Below are 21554 nucleotides of genomic sequence, written 5' to 3'. Positions count from 1 at the left end.
ACGTTGGGGTGCATATGGCCCTTCTTTTCACTACATCTGTATCTTTGGGGTAAATACTCAGTAGTGCAATCGCTAGGTCATATGGTAGCTCTATTTTTAATTTTTTTTGAGGAAGCTCCACACTGTTTTCCAAAGTGGCTGCACAAATCTGCATTCCCACCAACAGTGTAAAAGGGTTCTCCTTTCTCCACAACCCCTCCAACACTTGTTGTTTACTGTCTTGTTGATTTTGGCAATTCTAACTGATGTAAGGTGATATCTCAATGTGGTTTTGATTTGAATCTCCCCAATGGCTAATGATGATGAATATTTTTTCATGTGTCTGTTAACCATTTGTGTATCTCCTTTTGAGAATTGTCTGTTCATGTATTCTGCCCATTTTTTGACTTTTTTGTTTTTTGGGTGTTGAGTTTGAGAAGTTCTTTATAGATCTTGGATATCAGCCCTTTGTAATGTCATATGCAAATATCTTCTTCCATTCTGTGGGTTGCCTCTTTGTTTTGTTGACTGTTTCATTTGCTGTGCTTTTGATCTTGATCAAGATCAAATCAAATTTTTGATCTTGATCAATTTTCACTTTTGTTTCCCTTGTCCTTGAAGACATGTCTTGAAAGAAATTTCTGCGGCTGATGTTGAAGAAATTACTGCCTATGTTCTCCTCTAGGGTTTTGATGGATTCCTGTCTCACACTGAGGTCTTTCATTCATTTTGAGTTTATCTTTGTGTAAGAGAATGGTCAAGTTTCATTCTTCTATATATAGCTGTCCAATTTTCCCAGCACTATTAATTGAAAAGAGTTTTTCCATTGGATATTTTTTTCCTGCTTTGTCAAAGTTATTTGACATAGAATTGAGGGTCCATACCTGGGTTCTCTATTGTGTTCCACTGGTCTATGTCTCTGTTTTTGTGCCAGTACCATGTTGTCTTGGTGATCACAGCTTTGTAATAAAGCTTGAAATCAGGCAATGTGATGCCCCCAACTTTGTTTTACTTTTTCAACATTTCCTTGGTGATTCAGGGTCTTTTCTGGTTCCATACAAATTTTAGTTCCAGCTAACAAATTTTTGTTCCAGCACTTTGAAAAATGCTGATGGTGTTTTGATTAGGATGGCGTTGAAAGTATAGATTGCTCTGGGTAGGCTAAATGACATATTAAATAATCTATTCAGGAATTACATGTTACAAGACAATTGTCTTGGTTAAATTGTGTTATAATATTTTAACAAAATATTTGAAGTACAAATATATAATTTATCACTTTTTTTTTGTTATTTCATATTTTTAAGGAGGCATATTAACTTTAACACAAGCATTAGCATAAGTTTTTATAAATTCTCTAAGTACTGCTAAAAATTTTGTCTCTACATATTTTTGTTCCATTGACCAAGTAGTACATAAATGCTCCCCATAATTTGATTCCTACTTAAGGAATTAATTCCTTAATTAATAAATAATTAATTCCTAATTAAGACTCTGCATTGGGATGACAAATGATTTATATTCTGATTTATTTTTCATTGCCAATCACCAGGATATTTAGAGAGATACCTATACACGTCTGTAAATACTCCACTCTCTAGAGATGCTACCACTAATCATACTATAATTTTTTTTTTGACAGTGCCACCTCTCTCATACCAACTAGGTAGTAATGTGGTAGTTGACCCATCCTAGTAAGTAATTCTGAAAATCTTCTAGCCTAGAAAGCGTTTAGCATTTCAATTCCCATTAAAGCTATTTTTAGGTCAGACATTGTATGCCATGTAATAATCCCATATACTTTAAATAAAGTTGAACATGATTATAAATTTATACACATTTTAGGAATAAGTTATACATATAATCACAATCTTGCAATCTTATGTAAATGAATCCAAGTAAACCTGAAAAACCTCATCATAAACTTACTAAAATCTGTTCTATGAAAGACAAACTTTTGAAACACCTGGGGCATGGTGCTGCTGAATTTTATAATCCTATCATTAGGTTCTAATATTATATTCTCTATTTCACTGAACTTTCAGAAATTACCAAGAACCTCCATAAACTTTTCCAATTATGATTTTTACTGATTTGACTTCAACAAAAGATAATGGTTTAAAGCTAAATCTTTTCCTTTTTCTTTATGAGCTTTGACTGTGTTTCATTTCAAAAATAGAAAATAATATTTACCCCTTTCCTGTCTGTTATATGAAGACTACAAAAAAAGTTATTTGTTTGACTCTTAGGAAAGTCACAAGCAGCAATTGCCTATAGAATGAGTCTAGAAGTGGAATCCATATGTAATGCTTCTGTCAGCAAAGACTTAGTAGAAGAAGGTTTATAATAAATATTCACATCTGCTTCTTTGGACACTCTAATCCATCCTACGTATCTTTGCTGTGTCAGGTTTTGTTCTAGATGAAGAAGCCCAGTAGTTATAAAGGTTTGCAAATAGGCCATATTTATCATGGTTAGCTTTACTTTTATAACTTTTCCCTGTTTTCAAAATATTCATGATACTTTGGGGTATAATTTGTGATTAAATATTTCACTGTGACTTTTATGACAACATCATTTAAGAATCTTTACTGTGAAACAGACAAATTTTGTTTTCACAATATATCACCCACTTAATATCTGTCAGGAGGGCATCATTGATAAAAATACCATGCTGTATGCAGAAAACACAATGACTAAAAATCCAGGCTCTGGATTCAAAGTGATTGTGATTTAATGATACCTCCCTCCATCCTCCATACCATGCATACTTCCTCTTGAGCAAGCTCCTTCACCTTTCTAAACCTCTCTTTGTTCACCCATATAATGAAGTTAATATTATTTTATCATTAGCTCTTATAAAGATTACATGGAATTATTCACATCAGGTACAAAATCTAGTATCTGGATTGTTGGAAAATCAGTTTTAAATATTATTACTGGAATGATAATATGCCTTCTAAGTATGATTAGATAATCCCATAGGTAGTCCTATTATTGTGCTTTTGCCCCACATAGACTTTATGTAAACATATTCCATTATTTTTACTTACCTCTAAATTCCCTGATAGTTTGTTATCAGACCTCTTTAATAAAAGCATTAGAATTGGATTGCTGATATATTTTTCACTTGAAGGAAATTATTCACTAAAAATTATACAGTATAAAAATTATGAGAATACTCTGTACTATATTTAGCTCTTATGTAATATAAATTTAGTTTAACAGAATTTTGAATTTTAAATTAGAGTAAAAACCCCAAGTCATTCTTGAACTGGAGGTATTTATTTTCACTTCAACTCCAAAAAAAGTTCATAAGTGTCATAATTTTTAAAGCATAAATGTATATTATTATAACTAAGTAAAGATTTAGCATAATTATAACAAGTTAAAGTATAATGCAAAATTTAACATGTAAATTATCCATTATACAGGGACATAGATTTTAAACCTATGCTTTGGATATTTTTTTTTACAAATAATTCAGTTGAAAAAGAAACCTGCATTGCTTAGTTGTTTTCACCCTCCTCTTCTCAAAATTATTTATTAATTCCAAATATAAGGAAACTAGGAGGGCATTTGATAAATAGGTAGAGTATTAGGCTTTACTTCCTTATTTTAAAATTTTATAATCATTGACATGTCTTAATTTTGACTGGAATTATTTCCTGTACAAATGAGAGTTAGCTTATATTTAATGACTGACGTCTAATATGAGTCTCTTGAATTACAATTGAAACTAAATTGTGTATTTCATTGCTTGGAAACTGTGACTGCTTGAAATTAAACTTTGATATTCTCTCTCCCTCTTTCTCTCTCTGTGTCTGTTCTCTCTCTTTCTCAGGTCAAGTTTTAGCTCAGGCGAGTGGCAGTGGGGTTATCCATTTGCTAGATCTTAAATCAGGGCAGATTCACAAATTGATGGGCCACGAGAGTGAGGCTCACACAGTCGTGTTTTCTCATGACGGACAGTATTTGTTTTCCGGAGGCTCTGATGGCACTGTTCGAACATGGTCTTGAGGTCAGCATATCCAACTATGGACGGCATCCCCTTTAAGGTTTGAAAAAACCTTACGTAGTCAGTCCCAAACCAGGAACTATCTGGTTAAATATGCCAGCAGGTAACAATTACAATTTGCTTTAAACATCCTTTGGACATGTATTTTAGTGCTCATACTGTTACCAATAAAAAAAAATAACTTCTTGCTCATTTATTTGTGTCTGGGTCTTTTTTTCTTTTTCATTTTGATAAGAATTTAGAGACAGAACATCTTTGCTAGGGCTTTGAAAGAAACAGCTTTACAATGACGCCTAATGACAGACTAGATGAATTACAGGAGATTGATTTTGAATGTTAGAGAACAAACTGCAGAACAGGGCTACTTTTTTTTTTTTTTTTAATCAAATCCAAGCTGCAGGAAGACCTGAAGTTTAATCGTGTAGCATGGAGAAAGTCTTTCTGCAACCAAAGGGTCGAATAGAAGCGGGGAGCATACAGTTTCAGAGATTCTTTGACAACGATTATGTTTTATCTATTAATAATAATCAAGACTGCAGATGGCTTAAATCTAAATGCAATGCTCTTCCAGAACTTTCATCTCTGCAGCCCATCTAAGAATGCATTAGGCATAATTACAATGTTTTGTATTTTTTATTTTAATTTCAATGCCAATAGGTATCTCGCGTGTAAAATGTCTTTCCCACTCCTAATGCATGCATCAGCTGTATAAAGTGCGACTGCTTTAGAGAACACTCTAGCCTCGTCTAAAGAAGCAGCTCCGGATTTCGACCGAGCTGGGCTCAGAAGCCAGTTGTTGGCGCTGTCCGTGGTGCTGAGGAATTCCCGGCTGCCGGCGAAAGAGCTCCAAATCAGCAGTCTGCAAACTGCTCTCAGTGATGCAGAAACCCAGCTAAAGTTGCTCCTTTCCTTCACGTCCACAGTTAGTATTTTCTGGTGTGTAAGAGGGGATTCAAGCAACATATTGTGGATGATGCTGATGGTACTGCCACGGAGTGGGCTTTAAGCTACAGTATGCTATTGCTGTTTGTGATCCTCAGAGCCTAGCCAAATCACCTCTACTGCCGTACCAAACACTGTGTAAGTGAACTCATGTGTGGAGGAGGCGTAATCAGCCGGTAAATTTCATAGAAGGATCTGAGAAAATGCTAAAAATAAGTTCAACATGATTCTGCTACTGGGGTCTGGATTTCTACAGGACCAGCATTGCTTCTTGCTTTGAATTCCGAAGACAAGTCCAAAGCATATTTCTTATGTGTGTCTGCTGTGTTTCTCTCTGGAAGGGCGGGAGACTGCTTCTTGACTGTGTTTTGAAATGGGAGGTAGAGAGAATGGATTACCTTTAATTCATGCCTGAAAATGTATTCTTTGGATAATTAAAGAGGAATTGCTTTCCTAAAACATACCTGATCTTTTAGTTCATATTGGTCTATGACTCCCACCACCACCATTAACCTCCAGACTGATTAGGTAAGTGTATCTTATGACATGAGTTGTGTTTGTTTTCTCAAAGAAATAGATGCAGTCATTTTAAATCATATGTAGCAATATGGGGAGGGGGGAAAGTTTAGCTAGAAAGTGATCCTCAGTTTAGCAGTGTTTGCTTACTTATTGAAAATCTTCAGATAAACCTTTTATTTCATTTCTCTAACCTTTCTTCTCTTAAATAGTGTTTTTAACTACACTGGAGCAGCTCAATTATGAAAAGGGATTTTTTAATAACTGAAGAACTTTGTTTTATTAAAAAGAAAACCTTGTTTTCTCCATGCAGATTATAAATTGTATTTCATATAATAAAAACATATTTAAGGTTTATATAAAGTACACATTACACCCCTATTTTTACCTTTAAGTTTACATTTACCACAACCCGATACAATATATTAATGCCTACCTGTAGCTTGCAAAGAGATCAATTTCTGTCTCTGTCCTTTTGAAGCAGAATGATATGTGTATTTCATATGGCTTATCTTGCATGTACTGGCAAACACTACTGGAATACTATAAGGAAGCACAATAGCTTCCTTTCTTCCAAATAAACTTTCTAAATATATGAGAGATTTATAATTACATGGCTTAATCAGTAAAAATATATTTATGCTTTTTTCAGAAGCTTCTGTTTGTGGCCTCTGTAGTAATTTAAGAGAAAAAAAATGCTTTGTCAAGGGGAGCTTCCAGCTTCTCAAGTAGAATTATAGGTTTGCATTTTTTTTTGTTCTGTCATGACTCATTATTTTTGACATATTTTAAAATATATCTATCTCTTTTATCATTACCTACCCAAAAGGAATTCTAATATCAGAGAGCAGTTTTCTCTTAAAGGAGGGCATAAATATACTACCTTCCATTTTACTATTACTTTGCATAAGATAATTTGCATATGTTACTTAAAATGCAAACATAATAGTTGATGAAGTGTCCTTAAGCCATCTTTACCTTGTTTTTGAATTATCCTCTGTATATGTTATACTGAAAAGGGATGATTTATCATTATTCATTATATTCTGAAAATATACCAACAAATAACATTTATAAATTATCTGAAAATATCCTATACACAATCTAAGCAATATTGGCATAAAGCCAATAGCTTTTAAACAGGCAAATGAACTGACAATACTTTTTCTTATCTATTACTCTCTAAAGTCACAGTTTCTCCAGAGCCTTTGTATAAGTTAGTCACTCTCAACATTTAAGTAAGAGCCCACTACCAATACTCCACACCAACCACTAACACTAAATGAAGCTTATAAGATTCAATGTCACCAAATTAATCAGACATATTTTCTGTGAATGGCAACAGCGCATTATCATTTTAAGGAATTTCAATAAATAGTTTTATATTGGCTTCTTTGTGAAATTTGACTAAATGCAAATATGTTTGGGATGTCAAAAGAAAGATATGTTCTCAAGACAATGTGAATGGTATATATTTTATATTGAAGTAATTAATTCAAGTGGTAGTCCATGAACACTAGATTCAAGTTGCCATTAAAAAAAAAATCACAGGTACATCTTTCCTGCCCACTAGGAGCTTACTTCCTGAGTAAAATAAAGTTATGGACAATGAGACAAATAAATTTATTTTTAATAAATTATTTCCAATATATGGAGTTCTCTTGTACTATTTATTAAATTTTTCTTAGTCACTGTGAAATGGTTGCACTATTTTTCTTCCTATCTATGTCTCAAAATCCAGATGTATGTTTTCTGAAACAAGTAACCCATTTGACACCATTGTTGTTCTCCAGTTATGGAAGTAAAGAAGTAGGAAGGCCTTTGTACTAGCTCATCTCAATTATAATTTATATCCAACTATTGGTCTCCTCCCTTTTAGAAGTAGATGTTTTCTCACTAATCTCTTAGTTTTTATACAGATAGTTATAGCATATATATTCTATCACTAATTTAGTGATAGTTAAAGAACAACAGAGAATTTGAATTCAAACGTTCTTGAGCCATTTGTAACTACTTTTAATCACCTTTTGAGGCTTAGTTAAACCACTTCTTAATTTAGACAAAGCCAGACCTTTGAAATTCAGAAGGTAAATTGGAGCTTAAGATTCCTAAGTGAAATAAAGGACAAATTTTAATGCATATACTTCCAAGAATAAACTCTCCAAACTTCATAATAAAGTGTAGATGTTTACATGAACTTTATCTATTTAAGGTCTTAGTGTCTTCCAGATAGGTCCCAAATAAACAGGTTAAGAACATGGGCTTACATAAATCCATATTCTCTTTATATATGTCAAATTGTTCTTTTTTAAATATTTATTTTCAGCCTACCCTTCTTGTATTCCCATGGAAGGAGCTGAGTATATTTAATATTAGGAGCACATCCAGAAGCCTTTGAGGAGGGGGATGGCTCTTCATATTCATGAAGCTTGCATACTTCTGTTGGTCATCCTTGGATTGGTCACCTCTGCTGCCATCAGTCATGAAGACTATCCTGCTGATGAAGGTGACCAGACCTCCAGTAATGACAATCTGATCTTTGATGACTATCGAGGGAAAGGGTGTGTGGATGACAGCGGCTTTGTATACAAGTTGGGAGAACGATTTTTCCCAGGGCATTCCAACTGTCCATGTGTCTGTGCTCTGGATGGACCTGTTTGTGATCAGCCAGAATGCCCTAAAATTCACCCAAAGTGTACTAAAGTGGAACACAATGGATGCTGTCCTGAGTGCAAAGAAGTGAAAAACTTTTGTGAATATCATGGGAAAAATTACAAAATCTTGGAGGAATTTAAGGTATGAGTTACCCTCCATATTTATTGAATACTAACTTGTCACATGACATACTTAGTAGATTACTACATTAAAATTAAAGTTGGAAAACTTATTTTTAAATTTCCCTATGATTTTTAAAATTTTTTAAATTTTATTTTATTTTTTTTTTTAGTGTTCCAAGATTCATTGTTTATGCACCACACCCAGTGCTCCATGCAATACATGCCCTCCTTAATACCCACCAGCAGGGACCCCCGTTCCCCCACCACCTCCCTACCAAAACCTCAGTTTGTTTCTCAGAGTCCACAGTCTCTTATGCTTCATCTTCCCCCTCCAATTTCCCCCAGTTCATGTTTCCTTTCCTTCTCCTAAGGTCCTCCATGTTATTCCTTATGCTCCACAAGTAAGTGAAACCATATGATAATTGACTTAGCCTAAGTACCACTGTGGTCAATAAATAACCAGTTGGCGTATTGATCAATATCTTTAAGGTTTCACAATAATCTCTTCCCTCAGAAGTATTTTGGGCATGCTTAACACCTTTTTTTTTTTTTTTTTGCCCTTAAGCATTTCTTCTGTGTTATTACAAAATGTTTTCTGAGGAATTTTTTTGTAGTGTATGTGTTTATTTAAAGTTAATGTTTAAATATTGTGATTTTTTTTATGTGGGTGTGCCTGATTAGCCTGTATTTGGAGTCATTTAACTATAGTCTAGAATTATGTTTAGTGTGTGGAAATGCAAGTGCCACTGGGACACACCTCTGAGCTGTGGTCTATATATTAAGAATATGCATTGGGCCTACTTGTTGTAGAGCACCATCCCCATTTTGTTCTCTGCTCATTAGATTTTTTTGTTTGCAAGACCCCAAAGAGAACTGAATTTTTGTCATACTCTATTGTCAAAGGTAGAAAAAAAAAGACTATTTTTCCAGTGTCCTTAGTATTTCATATGTATTTTATATGCCTATATTTTTAAGTAATTTGGAGTTAATTTTTATCTCTGCTTTGAGTCTCTTTTCTCAAATGGCTAATTTTAATTAGGATGTCCTACAAGCCAGACCTGAACCCTGAGGGTATAAATTCATACATCAAAATGTTCTCCTTAAATGTAATGGCAGTTTGTGCCTTGGAGTGTCTGTCATACTGATGGCTTGACATGAAAGATTTTCATTTCATCTAACGAAGTTCTGTGAAAGGTGCTCAGAACCTCCTAAGCAAAAGAAGATATAGATAGTTTTCAGTGTGACTGAGAGAAGAATGTTCAGTTATTAGCACTAACCCAACTTCCTTCTCTATAATAGCCAAATGGTAAAAGAAATCAATATGGGGGAAAATGTTTAAACTGATCATAATTAGAGTATTCTATGTATTGGTATTTCATTGCACTCAGTCCATTCCAGGTTATGGGTTCAAACCAGTTGTAGTTTACTCAAGAATACCCAGTCACTTTAACTAGATTCCTTAGGACATGAAGGAAATTTTAATAATTATCGTATTTAACTTTCTTATACATAAATGTTATTCTAGACTTTTCTCTTTCATGTATTATCATAATTTGTTGCACAATATTGAGAAGTAAAGGACTTGAAAGTCTAGTAAAATTACCATCATTTATATCAAATGATAGTTAACAGTGTAGTACATTTATTAACAGCTTTATGGTCTCTAAAATATTGGGTATATTTTCACATTAGCTATTTTCACTTTTAAGGTAATGAAAGTAAATGCAAGTACTCAACACAATTTTATTCTAGACATGGTTCTAGAATCATGTTACTCTTCTCTAACATACATACTAGTTGAGAGTTGAGTGCAAAGAGATACTGTAGAATAGCCTTACCCAAGCAAAAAAGTACATTGAGTAAAATTTAAGATTTATATAATTTTGTCATCAATATTTAACAAATAAGAGACTGGTTATTTGAATTTAATCAACTTACTACTCAAAATGCTAGTTTTTCCTCTATTTATTAGATTTTTATCTTACAAAGATAATATCTATTTCACCATGTCAAACAATAAGAGATATATAAAGAAAAAGTTCACAAACACTTCACTCTAATTATATGTTCCTGCTATAGTCAATATATAACCCATTGATGTGCATAACTTTTCCACCTTTCCATGCTATAAGATTTTTAAATGTGATTTTCAAAAAACAGAATGAAAGAAAACAGTTGCCTCTTTTCACAAGTATTTGGAGTTATAAAAGCTATAGAAATTATCTAGGGCAAGCTCATAACAATGAAGAACTAGGACCAAAAAAGTTTGTTACTTGTCCAAAATTGTCAATTTATTTAACCTACCTCTAAATACTGCCATTCTAATAACCTCTCAGAGAACTTGGGCTCAAGAGTCAGATAGATATAGATTCAAATCCCAAATTCATCACATAGATGTAAGATTTTGAAAGGACTCCTTAAGTTTTTGAGCCATGCTGGCATTGGCTATAAGATGGCCATAATAACAATTACTTTTCTTGTGTGGAGATATTAGAAAGAGTTACTTAGATAATTTATGAAGAAAATAGCAGGCTTGTGATGATTGGCACACCGTAGATATTGACTAAATGGTGTTCCCTTCCTCCTAAACTCTAATGTCCAATGGTTTACTCTAAGTTCACAATTCTTCTATGTCTTCACCTACATTTTATAATGGAAGTTCATCTTTAACACTCAGTTGAAATAATTCCAATACTTTTTATAAATGTTTTACCTATGTGAACTGTATATACCTAAGTAAATATAAGCCATAATATCATCTTGATTCTCTTCTAATTTAGCTAGCAAGAAAAAAGTAACTCACTTCAAAAGATATATGGAACTTTCACATAATTATCTTGGCATGTTATTAAGGTTTAATATATTTTTACATATAATATATACATCCAACAAACATTTGGGGATTTTTTGTTGTACAAGATACTATAGATCTACATATACTGGAAAGTAAGATACCTAGAAGGCCAAACCTCCACTCACAAGTAATGTGTGAACAATATGGAAAGAGAATGAAGGGAAAGAGCAGTTTAAAGTAAAGTATGTGATTGTGAAGCTCAACACTAAGGTGTGGTGCCAGAAGCATATCAACATGTGTGAGATTTGGTTAAACAAATTTTCTTTTTCTTCAGTATGTTCGAAGTTGAGGCTGTTCTTAAGGAAATAATTCAAGTTGATCTGGATATATTAAAATTCTAAAGAGGAAACTTCTTGTGCAAGATCAGAGATTAGTATGAAATTTGAAAAGAGAGGTGGGAGATAGGAACAACAGGATGCTGATGTTACTAGAATGCTATTTTAATAAGAGAGAGAGGTAAATTTTTACATGTGTTTTGGACAGTAGAGAGAAGAACTTGAATACCAGGCCAAAATAGTTAAATTCGGTCTAAAGAATAACAAGAGATAAAATTCATGTTGTACATAGAGATGACCTAGTTAAATGTGTTTTTTGAACAAAATTACCTTGTAGCCAAGTATAGAATTGAATAGAGGTGAAGAAATAATGGCTGTGGATATAAGGCTATTGAAGAAAACAGAGAATGAGATGACCAGCATGCATGAGGATAAAAATGGGAGAGTCTTCAAGATAAAAATCTAAATTCCCTACTATAGTCTCAGTTCCATACATTGACTTCTCCAAGTATCCAAACTCTAAGTGGTATCTCTTCCCTGCATGCTTGCAATGCTGTCTTACACTTTCTCACCATTGCATACCTGTGTAAGTCCTACTAGACTATTTCAAAGCCCCATTTAAATCTCATCTCAGCTGGAAAGCCCTATTCTATGCTGCATCCTGGGTTGAGTCTCATACCTTTCCTCTATGTTCGTACAGCATGCTACATACATCATTATAAACAGGAACATAAATCACAAGATGATACTATCAAGACCTTTATATGTATTACAACTTATTTCATTTCATAACAACAGTATGATGATGATACTTTAATTAGCACTGTTTTAAAGATAAAGAAACTGAAGCACCGAAGTGTAAGAAGCTTGCCCAACATCACACAGCTCTAAAGTAGAAATAGTATTCATATCCGGGAAGCTTGACTGCAGAATCTAAGCTCTTCACCACCTCAGTGCCTTGATCACAATGCAATAACAGAATGTGAAACCACCTGTCTCTCCCACTGGATGGTGAACTCTTTGAGGTTAAGGACAGTGTTTTCTGCTCTTCCCAACCCCAGCACCATGTGAATCATATAAGAGACATTCAATACATTTTTGATGGATGACACAATTGGTCAGATCCTAATCAAACCCACAGGATAAAAAAGTTAGAGTTCCTTTAAAATGCCTTAGTTTCTTCTTGTTTATGTGTTGATCTCTTCCTTTTAGTTAAAGAAGCACTCAAAGTTCAGGTAAGGAGTACTCTTTAGATCCTTAAAGATGGATCCTTAAAGACGACACACATTGCTCATTTCCTTCTTGCTTTCTCCTCTTCTTCATCCCCCTTCCTAACCAGGGTCATCTTGGATTTCATCCCATACCAGTACTACAATGACCACCGTGGGTCAAAACAGTTACTCTATCTCACACTATATAGTTGCAAAACATATGTCCCTTCTTAATCTTTTCTGATCACTATATTCAAATGTAAATTGATCCACATGTGTCACCTGATGGGAAGAATAATGTTATTTGTAAAGGTTTTTTTCGACATTTACTGATTCAAGCTTTTGAAAATGGATTTCTCTCTACTCTTTTTGAAAACTCTAAATTTTTCAGTGTTCTGGTAATATTGTATTAAGATAAAGGTCACTGTATAGTAGGTTCTCTCATCTTTCTTTTATGTATACCCAGGCAAAATGACACTGGAACCTACTTTTTAAGGCATAAGGAGCATAAATAATAAATTACAATAGCATTTCCTACAAAAAAAAGTTGATTGGAAACATAGACTCTATCAGCTTTGGCTTCATGGTTAACTATCTCAGGCTGTGTTTCCCAAAGGGAGAAATAATTTATTTTCCTCGGTATTTTTATAACTCTCACTCAAAAAGAATTAGCCTTTTTGGTCTTTTTTTAATACTTTGAAACTTACACTGATTTAGTTTAGGTCAGACACTGAAGGTTATACTACATGCAGCTGAAAGAGCCTTTGCATAGCCAGTCTCATTTTAAAGTGATTTTCTGTAAGCAACACCCAGTGCCCCTAATTCAGGATTTTGATTTGCCCAGGACCTGCCTTTCTCTGTGGGCACTGGCCTTTGTGCTTCCCCTACTCTAAGCAAAAGATAGTTGATCAGGTGGCTGATCAACTTTTAGTTTTAAAAGATTCAGTGTTCTGAATCATGTTCTCATGCTGCATATTTTCTATGTATGTGGTCATTTTAAAGAAACATATATTCATGCTGGGGTAAGCTGCCTAGTTTTTGCTCTAAAATTTATATTTAATATTTAAATCTTGAAAAAAGCAGCAGAGTGGACAGAAAAGTAATCACTTGGAGTATTTTGCCAAATCATCTCACCCTTAAAAAATATCAATGCCAGCTAAGGTTTAGGATTGACTTGCCTTCAATGGGTATATTCACAGAAAGACAGGCTTTCCAGCTTTCTCACTAATCAGGGCCCCCATTAGGAAAGTCCAATATGGTAATATTAAATCTGTAAAAGTGTTTGGGTAGAAAGAATGATTGAATTTAGGTCTGTGTGATTTGTTTGATGTTGGTTTGTTTTCAAATGGAGAAAGAACAAAAGGCAACGTGTACTTGGAGCTAATGATCAAAGATATGAAAGAACAGGGAAAAATGGAAGCTGTAAAGAAATCTCAGTTGAGGGACTGAGTTAACACTTTACAGAAACACAATTCACTGCATCCCACCCACCCTCTGCCATTGTATCAGTTTCTATGAAATGCAAAGAAACTAAGATCTCTGCATTAAGCAAAGGGGTACAGAATGTATCTTTCCAGAGGTGTGAAGGATTTATTTATTGTAATAACAGAGAAGTACGTAGATTTTGAGAATATGAGTGGGATTTTTAAAGATTTTTTTTTCCAAGAGAGGATTTACAAATTCTCTACAAGTGGTTAAAGGGGTCACTAGGGGCATTTGTAAGATTCCATCCAAAGAAACATCATAATTTCATACAATAAAGATAAGGGAGGATCATTGTTGAGAAGTTGAGAAGACTAATTCCATAAGTGTTGATTTTGCAAAATACAGTTTCTGTTTTGCAGGGTATGTTGTGGGTTTTAATGTTAAAATTGCCTTTGAGTGAATTCAGGAATGGCTTCTCCTTTGAAGTTGCTACAAAAATAACACAAATTAAGTAATGCTGTTGCTCATCTGAGGGTCAACCCCAGCATGAAGAACAAAGTGAATATTCCTCAGGAGGAATTCCCATCTTTGTAAGCAACTGTGGAACCTCTACTTAATTTGTATAATCTTGGACCAATTTCAGAGATTAGAAGTCAATTTTGTTAAAACTTAAATTTATAAAGTTTCTTCACCCTCTCTCATTATTTTTATATTGTGCCTCCTTGGCATTTTTTAACTCTATAGAACTGCACTAAGCGGGAGCAGATCAGATTTTTAAAATTAATTTTTCAGAAGCTCCAGATAATTGGGAATGATCCTTTTCTTTGAACACCTTTAACACGTGGGAATAGAATTGTAAGAATAAATGTCTTCCAAGTTAACCCCTGAGTGGTGTAAAATAGCCTGTTTCCAATCAGGTAAAGTCTCTTGCTTTAAATTGTAAGAGAATTAATGGTCAGCTAGCCCTTTGATTAGCTGTATGTAGGAATAGTTTTTCATGCTCACCCACTGGTATTTATTGCTGTCCTTCATATTGCAAGATGCTGCTGTTAATGGTGATAACTGTGTGATAAGTGTGACTACAGAGATTTGTGACTGGGCTTCTGTGTCCCGTGCACAGGGGGTGATCAGTGTTTGATTTGCAGCCACATCTGAGATTTGCGGAGCTTGTCACTGGTAGTGATTACCTCAGACTGGAGGTCAGCCATCAGCTGTTTATAGACATTGCTGCCCACTCCTTACTCTCCAGCAGTGTAAGAAAATGAAACTGAAAAGAAAGACCTAGTAGTCTCCCTTTCAAACTTTCACTCCAGTTGTACAAAACATTGGATATGTTTAAAATTTGCCTGTTTTTAACAGTGGCTTTACTCACAGAAAGACATAATCAGTCAGTGGTAGGATATTAATAAGCATAATTTTTCTATTTTTCACATCTTTTTTCATAACTCAGGTCTACATATTTTATGGTAATTGCATAGATTATTCTAACATACATCATCTCAATGGAAACTGCTCCATACATGCAGTGATTTGAGTGTGTGTGTGTGTGTGTGTGTGTATGTGTGTGTAAAGAAATTTGAGGAACCAGGAATGTCTTTACTTACAGAAAATCTTACTATAAAATTAGGTAAATCTTTTGTTCCTGCTCCTCCTTATTCACCCTGACCATATTTTTGCTTAGTTTTGTTTTCCTACAACTTGATTTATATATCAGGCAGTGTGTTTTATGAAGGGCATTGCAAGAAAAACTTATTGGTTTATTTTTTTAGTTGTGCTTTGCCAAGATTTCCAGGAAGAGCTTGAAACAAATAACCAAGAGACGGATTGAAGTGATCAGTAGGTTGGCTTATCCGGGGCATCTTTCTCAAAAATAGTCATTATTAATTGGAGACTGGTTTATTTTAGAGTCTGTACTTTGGACTTTTATCATCACTGCTGATTAGCATCAGTAATTTCACTCCAACACACCGTCCTTTGTGGATACCCTTGCCTCCAGCCTGCTGTATCTCATATCACAATAAAGCCTTCTTTGCAAGGATTTAATGACACCATGAAAAGAGTGAATAAAGTACTAAAGTAACAAGAAAAATCATTCATCCCCTAAAAAAGTTTTCAGATGATATTATTTTATGCCTGTAGAAAGCTATCTAAAGTGGAAAAAAAATCCTCTGAACACAACTTTTAATTTTTCCCCCCATTATGTCATGTGATCATAAACCAAAGTCAAATACTTTTAATTGTTCTAACTATAGAATAGATACAATAAGGTCATCATATATGTCTTACAAAAAATTAATAGCATTGAGAACTTGAAAATTATAATATTACATATCAATCTGTAATTTAGTAATCTACCTGTGTGTGTGTGTGTGTGTGTGTGTGTGTATGTGTTTTAAATTAGTTGTTTGGGATTTTTCAATCTGTTTGTTTTAATATTGACCTGTGACTACCATTGTTACTTCTTGGCATGAGGCTGGATCCCTAGTATATGAGTTTGCATGTATTCTTCTATTTATAAAGGCAAGCATTATGGTTTCTTTTTTGTAGTTCGGATCCTTCCTACTTTTTTAATTTTTTATTTTTTTATTAACATATAATGTATTATTAGCCCCAGGGGTACAGGTCTGTGAATCACCAGGTTTACACACTTCACAGCACTCACCATAGCACATACCTTCCCCAATGTCTATAACCCAACCACCCCCTTCCTCCCCTCCCCCCGCAACAGATCCTTCCTACTTTTAAGAGTTGACCATAGAATATTAGATCTGAAAAATACTTTGAAATTATTTTTTCTAACGTCCTTATTTTACAGATGATAAAACAAAGGCCAACTGAAACTTACTGAAAAGACCATAATGACATAGCTCATTATTTGAAAAAGCAGTATTAATACATTGCTTTCCTGTGGTCCTTTTTTCTCTATTTTACTATCTTCAGGTTTAACAAGAAAATGTCACTCATTTGCATCTCCCTTTCCAATAAACGTGTTGGATGCAAAGATTTATTTCAGCTAATTGTCTATAGAAATGTGATATCAGGACCTATCACCATGACAACACAGAGTTACAAGTAGACAAGAACAATAAAATATTGGCATATCTAAAATCAGTCTCTGACATAGATAGAGTACAATTTGCAAAAAAGAATCTAAGTTTGCAAAGGCTGTGTTAAAAAAGGAATCCTTTGTCTAAAAATCAAAAATTCTATAATTAAACCAAGTAATATAGGCCAAAATAAAATAAGATCCCATTAGATTAACAATACCTGTTTATTTTCATGGATACTCTTTTATACTAGGAAGTAACAAAGCAACTAAATGAGCTGGTTTTGCCATATATTTGGTGATTTTAGGAACTGAGGATTCATGTTCTTGATATCACTCTGCAAGCACCTGCCTCTTATGACAAGGCAGAAATGGATTCTCAAAAATGGATGAAGTATGCAAAAATTTCTAGTTCCATGGAATTAGAACAAAGGAATATCTCTAAACTAGCATATGATCAGTATCATCTCAGGAAGGAATGTTTCAGAAATTGATTCATTGACCTGTCCCTAATTCTGATTGAAATTATTTAAATGTATGTTTCTAAAGTTTCCCAGATTATTCTAATGATCAGCTAGATTTAGGAATCACCGTCATGATGCATGTAGCCTTTTCCAGACTCTTTTCTAGGGAACACCAGCACTCTGTGATATTCTTAATAAGGATTTCTGATTTTTTCGTGGTCAAGTAAATCTGAGAAATGATGTATCCTTGGAAATGTGAAGTGCACATTAGTGTATTGACACTGCTTGAGTATTTTTAAAAGGTTTGTTTGAGAGTCAATATGTATTATTCAATAGCTATGAGCTTGACAGGGAGGTGAAAACTGGATTTTAGAGTAGGCTCTACCACTTCCCAGCCAAGTGACCTAGGTGTACAGTACTTTACCTCTGTAGGTTTTAGTGTACACTCCTCTCAAAGAGAGATAATAGTAGAAACTACTTGGCATACAATAAGAGATTCATAAGAGCTACCTGACATTTTTATTACTATTACCACTAAACTGTATTTAATACGGGATTTCACAAATTCATGTGACAGAAGAACATTTTTTTTTCCTCAGAACATCTATTAACATCTTAAGGTTCATAAGAGTTCAATGAAACATGGATTAAGAAATACTTTACTAATGATTCGAGATACCCTAATTTCTTTTTTGACTCTTATGGGCGGCTAATGATAAAAATCTGTATGTCTCAGCTAATCTTTTATTTTCTGGCTCTTTTTAAAGTTCACAACATTTAAATTAATGTGACTGTTTATGGTAGTTAATTTGTGTTGCATAAAACAATTTGTTTGAAAAATTATTTCTTCTTCATTATCATGCCAGTTACATATAACCAAAAATCTAAGATTGACTGACTATCATCCATGAGCCAAATCCAGCTCACTGTCTGCTTTTGTAAGTAGAGTCTTATTGAAACAGCAATGCTTATTCATCTCTGTATTGTCTATGGTGGCTTTTAGGCTGTAGTGAAGAGATGAGCACTTGCCCCAGAGACCCAGGATTCACATGGGTCAAAAATATTTACTATCTAGGGGTGCCTGGGTGTCTCAGTGGGTTAAGCCTCTGCCTTCGACTTGGGTCATGATCTCAGGGTCCTGGTATAGAGCCCTGCATCATCAGGCTCTCTGCTCAGCAGGGAGCCTGCTTCCCCCCTCTCTTTCTGCCTACCTCTCTGTCTACTTGTAATCTCTCTCTCTCTGTCAAATAAGTAAATAAAATCTTTTTAAAAAATATTACTCTCTGGCCTTCTACAGAAAAAGTTTGCCAACCCCTGATCTATGATAATATTATTCTTCCCTTATTATTCTCTCAAACTATGTTATCAAACCTTTCCAATCCACATTCTTAAAGATTAAATGTTCTTTGGATATTGATAGATAATAGGTCCAACTTCACTTGAAGGTGGTCTCAGGTATCTCTTTTCACATATGTGACTTTAAAAAAGCATTAGATACACCTATTTTGATTGTTGTTACTCATACTTGACAACAATAGTACTAAGCCCAAATCTCTTTGCACACTTGCCTTCAAGCAGTATAGCTTTGGTCTTTGCATTGATGAATAATAATTCTCAGATGAGACAGATAAGCAAAGATGATAAAAAAATTCCATTATTTTGCTTTACTTTGTGTTCTCCTTTGATAGTGTGACAAGTCAAGGAGGTATTTTTAATTTCATGTAATATAATAAATATATTTTGTGTTATAATAATAAATGAAAATATGCTGTCTGCTTACTTAGGTACTTAGTTCATTTTTATGACTTTTCAAGTCAACTCACACAATCCATAATTTGGTTTCATTAAATATTCTAAATATCACCGACATGTGGAAAAATGGTAGGTTTCATGGGGTTGTACCAAAATATATCAGACATAAATCTGACCCTCAAAATTCTCCTAGTCTGTCAAAAGGAATAATACAGGTACTACTAATAGCAGGTGGCTTGTGATGACTGTACTAGGAACTTATATGAAGAAAGGGGGAATTCAGTCTGGAGGACTTAAGATTTCTTAAGAATAGGGATTTCAGCACACTGAAAGTATTTCAGACAAAATTGGAACATGGGCAAAAATAAGTACAAAGCACGTGCAGAGAAAAATGAATAAACCCAGTGAGTTAAGCCAGAGCATAAGGCATATAAAGGAAACAAAACATGAGAGATCAGAGAAGGGGACACTGGTCCAGCTCACAATGTGAGTGTCATGCCGGGCCAAGGAGATTTGGCCAAAGCCTGGGCTGAGCAGGGAGCCACTAAGGGGCTCAGATCAGAGAGTGACACAACCAGATCTGTGCCTGAGGCAAACACCAAATAATAGCTGACAATTTTATAAGATGCAACTGTGTTCCCTCAGGAATTACTTAGTTCCAAGATATTTTTATTCTCATTTTATAAATGAGAAGAAAGGGCTTCTGACTAACTCCAGTGGTCTTCTAATTATATCTGACCAGCTTCCACACGTTCATTAAGGATGTTTTGCAAGACACCGTTGAGATGGCTTCGTTTTCACGTGTTCACATCCCCTATATTTTTCTATAGGTGTTCAATTATAACTCTGAAATATTTCATATTAAGGCCTGTATCTTTCTGGTGGAAATGTACACATGCTAATATAAGGAAAATTATTTCCCTGTGTCATGTTTCACAGGGCTCAATTTCTTTTATTTTTAAAAACTCCCATTGCCATGAAGAAGTATGAATCTAAGGCACGGTCCTATCCATTAAAAATTAATAACAGCTGCGTTCTGAATGCAGCAAGAATTGCCCAAGAGTATTTTTGTTATTTAGAGGGTTTTTTAAATTCTTACATCAGTGAAATACAAATTTAAAAACAACAACAACAACAACAAACAACCATGGATTTTGCTAATGGTTTTTGCAGTCTTAGAAATACCAGAGTCATCACAAAAACTTCCAGTGGTTACTAAATTAAGTCATTTTTCTTTATAGTGAAAGAACATCCACAGCTCTCTGGAACTCCATATATTTTCACTGCATATTAGTTTTATTTCCCCTTCCTAAACATGACAGGGGAAAAAAATTAAAAGAGTTCAGTCTAACTTTAATTTTCCCCCAACATTATAAATAAAATCCTACTAAAATAGCAAACCTTTGACTGCTGAGATTTAAAAAGCTTCATTAGGGAGAAAAAGGACAATCACAGGGAATCTTCCTTTTGTTAATGAGACTCTAGGACTTTCACATTGAAGCTAGAACATACCTAAATCAAGATTCAAAAAAAAAAAAATGTGACCTAAAGTTACCCTGTTAAATATCTGTTTGGGCAAAGAATTTGATTAAAGATTGAAGTTTCATCTCTGTAAATATGAACCTAATTAACTATGTAAAAATGTTGCCCAATGTCATCCTTGTCTAACCATAATATGAGGGCATACATTGCTACATTTTTTAAAAATTGCTTTTAAAACTCTAAAAGATATATTCTTTATAAATTCAATATTTCAAATAATTCATAAGGGAAATTATCATGCCATAATTTAATAAAAATAATTTATAATCAATATATACCCTTGAGAAATAGATGGCCATTGAAAATGGATGAAGAGAAATTTAAAAATTAATAAATAAACACTGGTCAAGTTCAAAGCTAGGATGACAATGAGGGTCTTTTAACCCTATGCTATATAGTTTATATATTACGTAATTTCCTTTCAGTCTCCTAAGAATCCAGTGGCAAAATTAGAGCCCTATTAATATTATGTTGTTATTACCTCCACCTTACAAATGAGAAAACCCAGGTTCAAGTGCCTTAAGATAAAACAGCAATCTTTGGTGACAGGATTTGAGTTCCAAATGAGCTCATTCCACATTGTCATATGGCTGAATTGCATTGGGCGATAGCACCAGCGATTTATTTTTTATTTTTTGAGAGAGAGAAAAAAAGAAAAAGAGTGAGCAGGGGAGGGGCAGAGGAAGAGAGAGAAGCAGGGCATGGAGCCTGGCTCAGGGCACAATCCCACCACCCTGAGATCATGACCTGAGC

At 34.1% G+C, this 21554-nt stretch overlaps 2 protein-coding genes across 3 annotated transcripts in view; both read left to right on the top strand.

Moving 5' to 3' along the window:
- SPAG16 (sperm associated antigen 16) overlaps window positions 1-3999 on the top strand; it is a gene marked incomplete at both ends in the record, with an annotated part of 1046083 nt that extends 1042084 nt beyond the window's left edge. For both annotated transcript variants that reach the window (XM_080799476.1, XM_080799475.1), the window contains one exon: window positions 3824-3999. In XM_080799476.1, the coding sequence (XP_080655602.1) occupies window positions 3824-3999 (176 nt within the window). The remainder of the gene's footprint in view (window positions 1-3823) is intronic.
- Window positions 4000-7846: 3847 nt separating this feature from the next.
- VWC2L (von Willebrand factor C domain containing 2 like) overlaps window positions 7847-21554 on the top strand; it is a gene marked incomplete at its 3' end in the record, with an annotated part of 152261 nt that continues 138553 nt past the window's right edge. The window contains exon 1 of the mRNA XM_080798984.1: window positions 7847-8251. Within this exon, the coding sequence (XP_080655110.1) occupies window positions 7862-8251 (390 nt within the window). The 5' untranslated portion in view covers window positions 7847-7861. The remainder of the gene's footprint in view (window positions 8252-21554) is intronic.

Source organism: Martes martes (genome assembly GCF_963455335.1).
Source record: "Martes martes genome assembly, chromosome: 3".
Classification (NCBI taxonomy): Eukaryota; Metazoa; Chordata; class Mammalia; order Carnivora; family Mustelidae; genus Martes; species Martes martes.
This window is presented reverse-complemented; position numbering and strand designations above follow the sequence as displayed.